The sequence below is a fragment of the Heterocephalus glaber genome, unplaced genomic scaffold (assembly GCF_053883595.1).
Source record: "Heterocephalus glaber isolate CG9 unplaced genomic scaffold, H.glaber_assembly_v1.0 deba00001460, whole genome shotgun sequence".
Taxonomy (NCBI): Eukaryota; Metazoa; Chordata; class Mammalia; order Rodentia; family Bathyergidae; genus Heterocephalus; species Heterocephalus glaber.
In genome coordinates this window covers 880,078-892,578 of record NW_028258307.1, presented here as the reverse complement: position 1 = coordinate 892,578, position 12,501 = coordinate 880,078, and the positions used below count along the sequence as shown (strand labels likewise).

The 12,501-nt window shown below is 48.8% G+C and overlaps 1 protein-coding gene across 5 annotated transcripts in view; it reads left to right on the top strand.

Moving 5' to 3' along the window:
• The window catches only part of Blk (BLK proto-oncogene, Src family tyrosine kinase), a 47,035-nt gene that overhangs the window by 23,024 nt on the left and 11,510 nt on the right, over nucleotides 1-12,501 (top strand). For 2 of the 5 annotated variants that reach the window (XM_087216740.1, XM_004848453.3), the window contains exons 2-4: nucleotides 9,187-9,343; nucleotides 10,811-10,862; nucleotides 11,920-12,013. In XM_087216740.1, coding sequence (XP_087072866.1) covers nucleotides 9,239-9,343; nucleotides 10,811-10,862; nucleotides 11,920-12,013 — 251 coding nt within the window. In that variant the 5' untranslated portion in view covers nucleotides 9,187-9,238. Of the gene's footprint in view, nucleotides 1-4,679; nucleotides 4,883-9,186; nucleotides 9,344-10,810; nucleotides 10,863-11,523; nucleotides 12,014-12,501 lie in introns of those variants that run through there. The other 3 variants (XM_021261362.2, XM_021261363.2, XM_087216739.1) reach the window with 2 other exon arrangements.

Sequence of the window (12,501 nt, the reverse complement as noted above, 5' to 3'; positions counted from 1 at the left end):
ATTTGGCGGGGGATGTTGTTGATTCTTTGGTATTTTTAACATAGAGAATCATGTCATTTGTGACAATTTTTATTTCTCCCTTTCCAATCTGTATACTTTTAATTTTCTTTTCTTGTCTTATTGCATAAGCTGGGACTTCCAGTAGGATGTTGGCTAGGAGGTGTGAGCATGGACACCCTTGAAGTGTCTCTGATCTTATATATTAGTCATTTGGCACTCTTTCCTAGGGTAGTTTTGGACCTGTACTGCAGATCACCAACTCGAACTTCATACCTATCTTATTATATTTCAATTATGGTTTTAATTTGCAAGAATGCTTTTTTTCTGATTATTTCAGAAGACAAAGAGGGCCAGGGAGGAGAGGGACAGGGAAAGGGGACTGGACGGGATTCTTTCTCACTCACACAGTGTTTTGAGGCTCTGTGTGGGAAAATACTTTGCAGGCTGGAAAGTACCACACAACATTCTAGTTATTACAAAAAGGGAAGTTATCCCCCATGTCAAAAAACTATGAGGATATAGTGATGTGTAAGAAATATTGGTGTGAAGGACAAAAAATATTCGTTTCCTTTAGAGATAGAGGATTGCTGGCAGTAAAACTCTCAGGATTATTTATGAGGGACCCAGAGGAAGCAATTCCATGGCCTTCGGGACTGTCTTCTAGCCCTTTGTACAACCCAATGCCTGCTCCAGAAGCAAAGCCAAGTACAGTAAAAGAAAGAGTCACCCTGAGGTAGCACCAGCACCCTCAGGAGCATGCTCTAAATGTGCAGACCAGGGATCCCCACTTGGACCTACCTGGCAGAACTGCTGGGCAGAACTCAGGGTCAGCCAACTCCCCAGCAGGTTATAATGCAAACTGAGGTTTCAGAACCATTGTGCCACTGAGCACAACTGACTCCATTAGCAAGAAATAAGCCCAGGATTTAATTTTTCACTTATTTTCAAAAATGAGAACTATGCAAAAACTTAAAAACAGAAAAATAGACTAAGGCCCACTGTCCCATCGATATAAAATACACAGTAGCTGTACTGACTTGTAGTGCTAACAGTTTAATTATCACACTGTGAAGATTTGCAGAACATAGATGTACACGGTGTCACCCAAAAGCAGGATCTCTGTTCACATAAAGGAATAGTATTTGTTTTCATCATTGCCTGAGGAGTTTCAGGCTTCCCCAAGTCTGCAGAGAGAAATGTAGGTGACTCCACAAGCATGCTTTGGTCTTAATGCAGCTTTACCAGAAAACCATCTTCCTTCCTGAAGTTTTGCTCAGAACCCTCAAACTTTTTATCATCTGAAATCTTTTCCATCCAATTGACCACAGTGGCAGCAGTGGGGTGAGTATCCTCAGCAAGGATATTTTTGTTTCATAGAATTGAGCCACATGGTTGTCTCCTCCTCCCTGTGCCCATGTTAGCGGCTGCTTTGATCAGAGGTACACACTAGTCTCAGGCCACCAGTGCTAGCCTGTCCCTTTGCAGGAAGCCACACATTCCCGGGGACTCACCTTCTCACTCAAGGGCTGAAAGTGGAATAGGGGTGGTGTGCAGACTTAGGCTGAGGCCTCGGCAGGATAAACCGAACACAGAGCTGGGTTGGAGATGGCGCTTGAAATTTTATTACAGCCTGGCTTGGGTGGCTGGATGGTTAGACGACACCATGGAATGATGGCCGGTCCTGTTAGGTTTGAGAAAAGGATGACGTGATCACGGAGAAAACTCTTTCATAGTTTAGAGAGGTGTGGACAGTGGGGCAGGTGAAACGACTCGCTTCAAGTCATTCCTTTATTTCATTTCAGAAAGTTTCACTTGCTCATTTCTAACAAAGTGACTTGTTGTCACATACTTCAAGAAAAAATGTAAAAATGCTTACTGAATCTGGGTGATGACCAGATAAAGGCTCATTCTACTGCCGTGTGTTTTCAAATGTTTCATAAAAACAGTTTCAATCTAAGCGGTTAGAACTCAGCCATCCTCCTCGCCTCCGGCTGTGCTCCTCCCGGGTGAAGGAGTTTCTTGCTGAGCTCACTGCACTCTGCAGAACCCTCTTCCTTGAGTCATTTTGGTGACCTTGAACTGCTGTGCTCTGTGCCTCTCCATCCTACCACAGAGCCGGCTCTGACCTCCTCCTGGGGCCGCGACTTCTGCTGCACCTGACCCAGTGCACGGCTGGCAGCGACTGAATGTTTGTGACCAGGGAGATGAACAAAAGGATACAGAGCCCTAGAGCCACCCCAGCTATTCAGCACAGGCGGGGCCATCAGTACTGGGGCAGAGGAGGGAAGGCCTTGGCAGGGCGAGGCACCTGAGTTGAGAGATAGGAAGTAGGTTTGAACTCAAGCTCTGGTCTCCTCTTTAACTCGGAGCCACAGGCCAATGGCTCCACTGCGAGCATGTACAAGACAATGCCATGCTGTGAGTCTGTACAGGGAGAGGACTCAGTGCTGGGCACTGCTTCTGCTCCTGGTGCCACCACACGAACAGGAAGCTCATGTCTCAGTGTGGCCGCCAACTCCAAGGTGAGCTCAGCTTTCCCAGCAGGCTTGCCTGTCCTACCTGGACGTTACCCACCTGTGTCTGGGGGGCGGGGCAGGATTCCAGATCCCAGGCTTAGGAGTCTATCAGAACTGGGTTTAAGGCTGGCCTCGAAGCTCGATGTTGCCAAGCCTCGCTTGTAGAACAGGGCTGCCTCCTCCCTCCTGCCGGAAGCTCTGATCAGGGCTGGACGTGGTGCGCATGCCTGTAATCCGGGCACTTGGGAGGCTGAGGCAGGAGGAAGGCCACCAATTGGAGGCCAGCCTGAACTGCATAGTGAGACCCTGTCTCAAACACCCCCCCAAGAGGAATAAAGTGAAATACTCATTGCATACTCACCATGACTGGGCACTGTTAATAACATGTAATGCCGGTTGGGTCTTTACAACACTCTGGAGGCAGAAATTAGTGTTACTCTGAGATTAAGAGACAGACTGTTAAGCAGCACTTCACAAAATGGCCAAGCCAGGACTCCGACTCCACATTCTTGTCCCCATGCTGTGTTCCCAACAGCCGATGCTGGACACAGGGTCTGGCTCCATGCACAGAAGCCAGGAAGTGTCTCGCACACGATAGCCAGCTGCATCCCCAAGCCGGCGCTGCCTGGGAGCCCACCTTGCGGCTGGTGGGCCCCTGGCCTCTGAGAGGAAACCCTGGGTTTCTGAGCAGCCAGGCCTGCTGGGTCCCACACTGGCCTCTCCACCACGCACCACCGACCCCTCCAGCTCCCGACACCAGGCCTCTACCCCCGGAGGAAAGGACCCCCCACCCAGGCCACCTGGCCACCCCATGCCACAGGCCGCCCCTGAGTTCACGTGCATCTAGAAATACACGCAAGTGTTGCGTTAACCAAAAATAAGGAAAGAAAACTTGATATTTATGCGGTGCCCTGCTTTCTCCTTGCCTCTCTCCCTCTCCCCCTGGCCTTGCCTGGGCTGCTTGGCAGCTGTGTGACTTAGACACAGGTTGTCGGTCCTGGCCTGCACACGACAGCCTCTGCATTTGCCCTCCACGTGCCAACGTCCACAAACACCTTCCATATGCTGAGTTCAGAGACTGAAAATTCCCAGGCGCCAAGGGCAGCCGCCCACCTGCAGCAGCTCAGCTGTGCCAGGACAACTGTTTCCGCCGTGTAGCACAATTGTTTGAGTATTTTGATGCACTTTCTCCTTATTTTACACAAATAACCGTATCCTGTAGTCGTGGGAACAGGCATAATTAGACTTCTGTGAAAGGCACTGGAAGTAGATAGTGGGGATTTGACAAACTGGCAAGAGACAATTAAGGATGTTATAGCCTGCTTTAATTCTGTAGAAAGAACTGCTCCGGCCCCACCAAAATAGGAGGTCAATTGTTTTGAGCCCTGGTTCCTTGAACTACCTACTACCCCTCCAGACCAGGGGCAAGGAGAGGCTCTTGTGATCTCGGCCTGGACTTGGAGAGTGACATGCAGCCCCCACAGGGAAGGCGACGGGGCATCTGAACTGGAGGCCTAATCTGGGCCCCAGGTGGGGCTGCGCACACACCAGCTTTGGGCAGTGAGCGTGGTGCAGAATTGGAGGCAGGCGGTGTCCTGCGACTCCGAGCTCCGCCACCACCACGCAACCTTCATGAGCTTCTTGGACTCTCCTTCTTCAGCTGCCAAAGAGGATACCTGCAGCTAATCTGTGGATGTTATCGTGAATATCAAAGAATTAGAGATGTCAAGGTCTTCTTAACCATAACACTCTGGGCAAGTGTAAATAAAAGGTTTCTCATCTCTCTATTTTTAGCTGTTGCCTCCACCACATCCCCTGCTTGATGGAGGCTGTGTCAGGCTCTGAGCATCTCCCCAGGGGGGCATGGACCTCCTCGGTCCCCGGGGATCCGCATGGGGCTCTGGTTCATTTCCAATCGGTGGCTCCCCTCCCCCACCGTCCCCTCCTTCTGCCAACCCTCCCACCACACACGCGTGCACACGCGTGCCCTCTCTCACATGCACGTACAAACACATACCTAAGAACACACACCTGTAGACAGACACACACACATGCAACCACACACCCACACACCCACTGTCTTCCGCCCTTCCCCGCCGGGAAGGAGGCCAGCGTCGGCACCCCAGGCTGGCACGTGTCACCTTGGCTCTGGGTGGACCTTCTGCACTTCCTGGCTCCACCCGACCCTAAAGTGTGCAGGGGCTGCCCGTGCCTCAGTGCCATCGCTCAGTCAGAGAACCTCCGAGGGACTCGGGTCTCCAGTCAGGGCCATCGTGCGTAGGGATCTGCAGAGAGCCTCAGTGTCCCTCAAAGCTGTGGAGTGCCGTTCGTCCGGACACCGCTAAGGAGTCAAAGGACCCAGAAGTGTAAGTAAGGGCTCATTTGATCCTAGGAATTTTACTTCCTGTCAGGTCTTTAACTGTTTGGTTATGTGAGGTGGATGTACATGTCTGCTCAGGAAGTTTAAAGTTGGTGACAATATGGCTGAGTGGCTGGAGGCAGCCACTGGGGCCAGGGACTTGGGTGGGTACAGGAAAAGGTACTGAGTTCAGGGAAAGTTCTGGAAGCTGCAGCCTCCTGAGCTTTAAGCTGGGGAGGCTGGAAGAGGTCAGGAAAGCCTGAGGCCAGGCACTGGCCTTGCCATGAACTAGGGGCTGGCCTGGCTCCAGGTCATATGCCCATGAGTTGCTGAAAATCATTCACATTCTTTTCTCATTTTTGTTCTTGTACCAAGAATATATGCTTACTACTTAAGAATTGAAGAAATACATACATTTATGAGAAAGATAGCATCACATGAAGTCCTATCACCCAAGATAAACAATATGCACATCTTAGGAAATATCTTTTTTGAGGCACTGCTTTGCATTAACACCCACACACTATTTTAAAAATTCGCCTTTTGCGGGGGTGGTTTGTCTCTGTTTTTTGTCTCTACCTCCCTTACCACCACTACTGCCAAAATCAAAACAACCAAATAAAACAAACCAAGTAAATCAACTGGCTGTCCATCCTCCCCAACCTCACTCCATGTCATGTACAGGCACATGGTGTCTTCAAATGTGGGGTTGCTCAGTACCTTTTGGCCTCCTTCTTTCCAACACACTAGCGGTTCCATTTAGCCTCACTGGTAAAGATCCAGCACATTCTTCTTAGTTTTAATGTTTGCTTTCATTGAGTATTTATCTCTTTTTTTCCCCACATCCTTTTTAATAGTTGCATAATATTTTAGAGAATTTTAGTGTATAAATTTCTTTAACAGTTCCCTAACTGGTGAGAAGTTTCATTAATGATTTTTGTTTGGAGGTTCTATTTGTTTTGCTGCTACAACTATTGCTAAAATAAACATTTTTATATGTCATATATTTCCATATATTGATGTTTTACTAATCTGAAAGGTCCAGTATAAAATTTTAAATTCAAAAGTATGTGTATTTTTCAATTTTAACAGAATCTAAAAGATTTATTTGGACTGAGAATATGCTTGTTGTTACAGTGCTTGTCTAAAATGCGCAAGCCCCCGAGTTCAATCCCTAGCACTGCAAAAATAAAGAATAAATTAGTGAAAGATTACTTTCTAAAAAGTTGGTGGTATATTTCATATTTTATTTGCTAGATAAATATTTGTTAAGCACACACTCTGAGCCAGGTACTGCTTTAGCCATTTGGATTCAACAATGAAAGCAAAGATCCCAGCTCTCAGAGATGTCACACTAGAGGTAGAGTAGGGAAAACAAACGAAAGCACAATGCCTAGAAAAAATACCGTTCTCTCTGGGACCTGTGCCAACAATTTTGCCTTGCTTTAACATGAATTATTGGCATTTTATTCCATTTACGTATTTATTTTTGCTAGTCTAATGCAATATGATATATTTTATTATCTCCATTTGTATTTTGTGCTTAGTAAATAATATTTTTCTTGTGTTCCCTTTGCTATCTGGATTTGTGTTGCATAATTTTTATGCATTTTTCTATTGAGTAGATTGGTGCCACACCATACTTCTTGCCAGTTTTCGTGAGCTCTAAATGTATTGTAAATAGACATTTTTCTGCCTTACGTTCACAAATCTATCTTCCCCCCGCCAGCCTATTACTTGTTCTTGAGTTTGATGAGTCTCTTTTACCAGACAATAGTTTGATGTTTATGAGCTTGTGGATGTCTTGTTCTCTCTTAAATTCTGGCTGTTCTATTTTGTTAATAGTTATCACCAAACTTGGGTTATATTTATAGTTTAAGTTTTCTTCCAATAAAAATTTAAAAAATATACAGTAATGGCTTGGTTCACGAACAATTCAGTTTGCAAACAGAAGCATGCAGCAAAATTTTGCTTGCATTTGCAAATTCTACATCAGATGATGAACACGAATGTAGTCATCTTCTGCAGAATTTTGGAATGAATTAAGTTTCTGAACCGAGGCACCACTGTATTTTTAAGTATACATGGATTTTTTTCAAGCTGGGGATCAATCCTAGGTCCCTGCACATGCTAGGCCAGTGATCTACTCCTATGCAATACTTCCAGCTCTATTTTTTAATAGGGTGTGAAGTAAGGGTTCGATTGTATTTTCTTCCAAGTAGGTAATCTTTTCCCAATATTATTTATTAAAATAAGCCATCAATTTTCAACTGAATTAAAATAGCACTTTTTCATATATGTGGTCCTCATATTTATCAGTGTCTGTTTGCATGTTTATTATTCTATTCCACTGGTTATATGTCTATTCTCATTCCCGTTTCATGCTATTTTGATTATAGACTTCTTTTTTATGATTTTAAAGCTAGGATTAAGACTTTATTTGGTCAGGTAAAGTTTAAAATAATTATATCCAATTACAAATTTAAATTATATTTCAAAGTACATTCAATTCATATTAGAACAAGAAAGAAGTCATAATCAAGAAAGAGAATAGATTAAAATAGTTACAATACAACATAAAACTTAATGGCAACAGATGGGTAAACACGGAAGGAATGGGAGATCTCTATAAATCATCAAAATGGCAGATGGCGGAGGGAAAATGGGAATGGGCCAATTCTTACAGGAGAAACTGGAAATGTGTTTAAAAATCTACTATGTGGAATGGCCCCAGAAACAGATGAGTTAACACCTGAGTCCTACCCAGCCTTTGCAGAGGATGCAATCCCAATGCCATTACACTACTCCCACAGAATGAAGGCAGAGAGCTCCCAAATACCGTTAAGGCTAACACCTCGTACACAAATCCCCCTGAGAATGGTGATTCTTGCTCTAATAAGATAGTAGTATAAGTAGGATCCATTCTTGTCGAAAAGACTAACCTGGTGCAACCATTTAGCCTTTTAAGCCTTGATGTCTACAAATGATGTTAACAGAAAATTTACCAACACAATTCACTACATCAACAAAGTTTTTAAAAACTGGTTACATTAACAGATAACAAGTAAGCATCTGTTCAAAATCAGTAGTTATTCCTCATACAAACACTGAATTCCATATCCAAACTTCTAAAATGAAAGATTTCTGAAAACGGCAGTGTTGCTTGTGATTTGGACACCATAGCTCATCGGTGGTAATGCTGATCTGAATTAACATAAAGAAACATTAAATATGAAAGTGTCATATTGTTCTTTAAAATGTAAAGGGTGTTCTGGCAAAGCATACACAAAATGAGCATACTTGTGGATTAGTTACTGTGGCTATCTGTCCTCTACTCAAAATTATTGTAGTCTTCTTTTGTCAAGGTGAGTTAAGGGAAGGATAATGTGAGGAATGTTTCAACTCCTTGGAAGAAATGTATGGCTGGGCTTTATTAAATCCAAGGCAATACTGGGAGGAAGCGAATATTTATTTCATGTATCACTAAAAGGAAAGAATGCTATAGTGATTGCACTATGAAGAGTCATCAACTGTAAGATACCTCCTGGTTTCAGAAATGTTGAAATGTAAAAAGGGGTGTATCTTAGAACTGGTGAAATACGGTACCTATACCCAAAGGGTAAATGAAAACCTAAATCTTGGGGCAGCTGTAAGCACAGGGCTGTGGTGGTCTCAGGTCAGACTGGACTCAGGGCTGGTGCGGCACTGGCTATGGGGTGGTTGTGGAGGGGCTGCTTAGTGTTGGGCATCACCCTCCCTGAAGAGCAGGCCCAGCTCGAGTGCGGTGAGGGGGCCGGGTGGGGTGGTCTCTGGGGTCTTCCAACACCCCGCGTGCTGATTCTCTACTAGAGAACAAACTCGACCACACTTTTCTCACCTCTAGAGTCTCAGTATTACAGAGAAGCAGTGAGTGACCTCTCAGTCTGCCCTATGTGTAAGATGTCTCACCTGAAGAACCTACTAGAACCTCCGGCTGTTCCAACAAAGCCTCACTATCTACAAAGCAGCCTGGAGCCCAGAGAGGAGATGTGACCTCCCTGGCCGCTCAGCCCACCCAGTGGCAAAATAAGACTAAAGTCCAGGCCACTGACTCTAGAACCGGCAAGACTGCCCTGCCTGGGTTTCTGTCCCAGAGAACTGGGGTCCACCCCAGAAGTGTCTGGCCCTTGCGTCAGGCCCAATGATTGCTGTGTCCTAAACAGTCATCTCTCCTCTCTGAGCCACTTAAAGGTTACGGACACCGGCCTAGCTCGCCAGCCCCTGCTAACCACACTGATCGGAAGGGCGGTGGGGGGGGGCTCCTTCCTGCAGAGATCTCAGGACCCGAGGCCTCACGCAACATCTCCTGTGTGCTGTCTGAAGGATGGGGCTGCTGAGCAGCAAGAGGCAGGTCACCGAGAAGGGCAAGGGCTGGAGCCCTGTGAAGGCCAGTTCCCGGAGCCAGGGTCCCCCGCCTCTACCGCCCCTGGTGAGTGACCGGCCCTTCGGAGCAGACACGGGCGGGGCACACGGGGCTCCTGGACCAGGCCCTCTGCAGCATTTCCAGGGATGCTGGTTTGGGATGACGGTGTCCCGCCCCGCTGCTCGGCACCCAGGCTCTTGTGGTCTGGGCAGTGGGAGTCAAGCCTGGACGCACCTTCTGCTCTTGGATGGGCATGTCCAAGTGGGCCTTGTCGCACTCTGAGGGGCCCTCTGGGACAGAGGCTGCATTTCCCATTTCCTGTCCTCCCGAGCCGAGCCCCAAGCTAGCACAGAATGAGATGATGTGTGAATGAATGTGTGGCCCAGCGGCTGGACCTGGACAGCTTGAGGGATTGCCGCAAAGTTATAGGCTAATAAGTAGCAGGCATTTTTAACTTTACAAAGCCTCATAATATATACTAATTATGGAAAAATGATAATTCCTCATCATCCCACCTCTGGGGACACCCGAGTTAGCTCCTCAGAGCTCCTGTCCCAGCCCCTTTTCCATGCATCTTTCGTGTCATGGGTTCCTGTTTTTGAAGGAACCCTGTCATGCACACCATTTTGCAAATTCCACTTCAAATATGGATGCAATAAGTATAGAATTTAAGAAAGGAATAAACACACGTCAGGTTGAAAGAAGACAACAAAATAAACACATACCATGCCCAGCCACTTCCCACCCTCAGGAATAAAAGTGACTGGTTCCTTGGAAGCTCTCCGCCTGCGTCAGTTTGTCCCCTCCGACCCAGGCACCCACAGCTCAAATCTGCTTATCATTCTTTGCTTTTTTTACAGCATCACACACACACACTCACACTGTGTAGTTTCATTTCTCACACTGTGCACTTTATGTAAACTGACTCCATCAGCATGCATTCCTCTGAGAATAGGGTTCGTCCAGCACTAGGTCTGTGAGTCTCACCCACACAGGCATCTCAAGCTATGGCTCATTCATCCACGGCCTGCCTGTGCCACAGTCCGTCTACCTCTGTCATGGGTCACAAGGGTCACTCCACATTTTAAAATGTTTCGTGCATTGCTCTTACCGTGATTGTTAGGCACATTCTTACTATTTCCTGGTACACACATGCAGAAGTTTATCCACACTATGTATACCTGAGTTTTAGGAAAATATACTTTAAAAATACTTTTCCTCGTCAACAACTGCCCTTTACAACTTCATCTTTGAGTGGCAGGGGCAGGATTTAAACCCAGGTGCCTACAGACATGGGCCTTCCCTACACGAGGTCAGGTGAGCCCCAGGTCTGGGACTGTCGGGGACATCGGTGATGCCCTGGAGTCACTGCAGAATTTACCTGCACAGCCTCCGCAGGCATCTTGTCCACCTTCCTTGTTTGGAGTGGACCTCACAATAATCTAGCCACAGGCTCTACCCTGTGCTCCTGCGGCCAGCTCTGCCCACACCGCAGGCTGGGGAACTAACTCAGTGTGTGGCTTTCTGCCCAAGGTTGTCTTTAACCACCTGACCCCTCCACCTCCTGACGAACACCCAGACCAAGGTAAGAAGGGGACACTCCCTCCCCAGGGCCCCGGCTTTGTGGGGCTGGAACAGGGACAGTCTAGTGGGCCCTAGAGTTGGAGGGAGGATGCCCTGGCGGAAGCTGACTTGGCTGGCTCTGTCCCTGGCTTCATCTGCCTCCTGGGGTCTCTCCAGGAAGCAAGCACAAGTCGTTCAGAGTCCCTGAGACTGTGGGATTAAAGTCAAGACCTTACAACCTGTAAACCAAAACATGAGGAAAGAGCTACAGGAAGTACAGGAGCCATCTCCAAGCCTTAGCGCCTTTCAAAGAGACTTAGCGCCCAGTTCAAGGACAGCTGCCCCTCTGCCCCATGTGGAGGCCCCCGGGAGTCTCCCCCTCCCAGCCTGTTTAGAAGCCGCCCCTCCACCACCCTCCACACCCACCCGCCCTCCTCACCAGACTCCACTTCTGCCTGGTAGGCAGGGTGGTGCTGGAGACACAGGGTGCTATCGAAGCTGTCCCAGGCCAGGGGCTCAGACATCAGGGGCTCCCAGGGTAGGCCCTGGTCCCGAGCTGGCTCGCCAGCATGCTGGCACAGTGTCCACACCACAGCGGAAGACCACAGAGCTTGCAGCGCTCCCAGGCCTCCCGTGCCTGTCACAGGGACTGGAAGGGACCGCGGCTCAGGGGAGGGCTGGGGCCAGGCGGCAGGGTGTTGGCAGCTGGAGGAGCCTCAGTGAGGCTCTGAGCACCAAAGGTGTGAAGACTCAGGGCTGAGGCTGCCTGGTGCCAAGTCACCCTCTCTTGGGGGTGGGAGTGGGTCTGCGGCCCTCTGGTGGCAGCATGGCTGCCTCCACAAGGCTGCCCCGGTGTCTCCATCAGCCTGGGCCTTCTGAGGGGCAGCCCACCCCTGGAGGGGACCCCCGGTCCAGTCTGGAGAACTTCCTCTTCAGGAGCGGTGCTAGGGGAGAAGCTGCCGGGGGCTCGGCTGTCCCTAACCCTCCTGGTGGCCGGAAACGGGCTCCCGTACCCCAGCCCAGTCCCCACCACCCTCTCCTAGGCTGGACTGGCTGCCATGTCTTCCTTGTCCTTCCAGAGGAGCATTATGTGATGGCCCTGTATGACTACACTGCCGTGAGTGACCGGAACCTGCAGATGCTGAAGGGGGAGAAGCTGCAGGTCCTGAAGGGGTGCGTTTCCCGGGTGTCCTCCCCGACAGGGCCCCTCGGCCTCGCTGCACCCCAGCATCTTATTCTTGCCTGCTCAGCCAGTCACCCCGCCTTTTCTTAGACTTGACCCAGTTGCCGAGCCCTGCAAAGTCTCGCTGGAGAGGCGGCCCCCACTCGTGACATTCTCTTCACTCCCCGCGACACCCCCGCCGGTGTCACCTCCTTGGGCTCCCCTGGGGTGACCCTCCCTCGAGGGTTCCAAGCTCACCTCTGAGGTGAGCTCACCTGCATCACGAGTCCAAGCAGCTTTGTCTGGCTTCTGCTCTGCCCGTGGAGGCACTGCAGCCTTGCTCTCTGCCAACCGTACTTTGTCCCGTGGAGCCCGAAGACCTGCCTGACTTTGTCCCTGAGGCCCCACAAGGCCTCGTGCCGAGCATACGAAGGCTCTGGGCTCTTCATGGGCTGCCTCAGGGTCCCCCCTGCTTCACAACCCTCCAGGCCAGACCCGA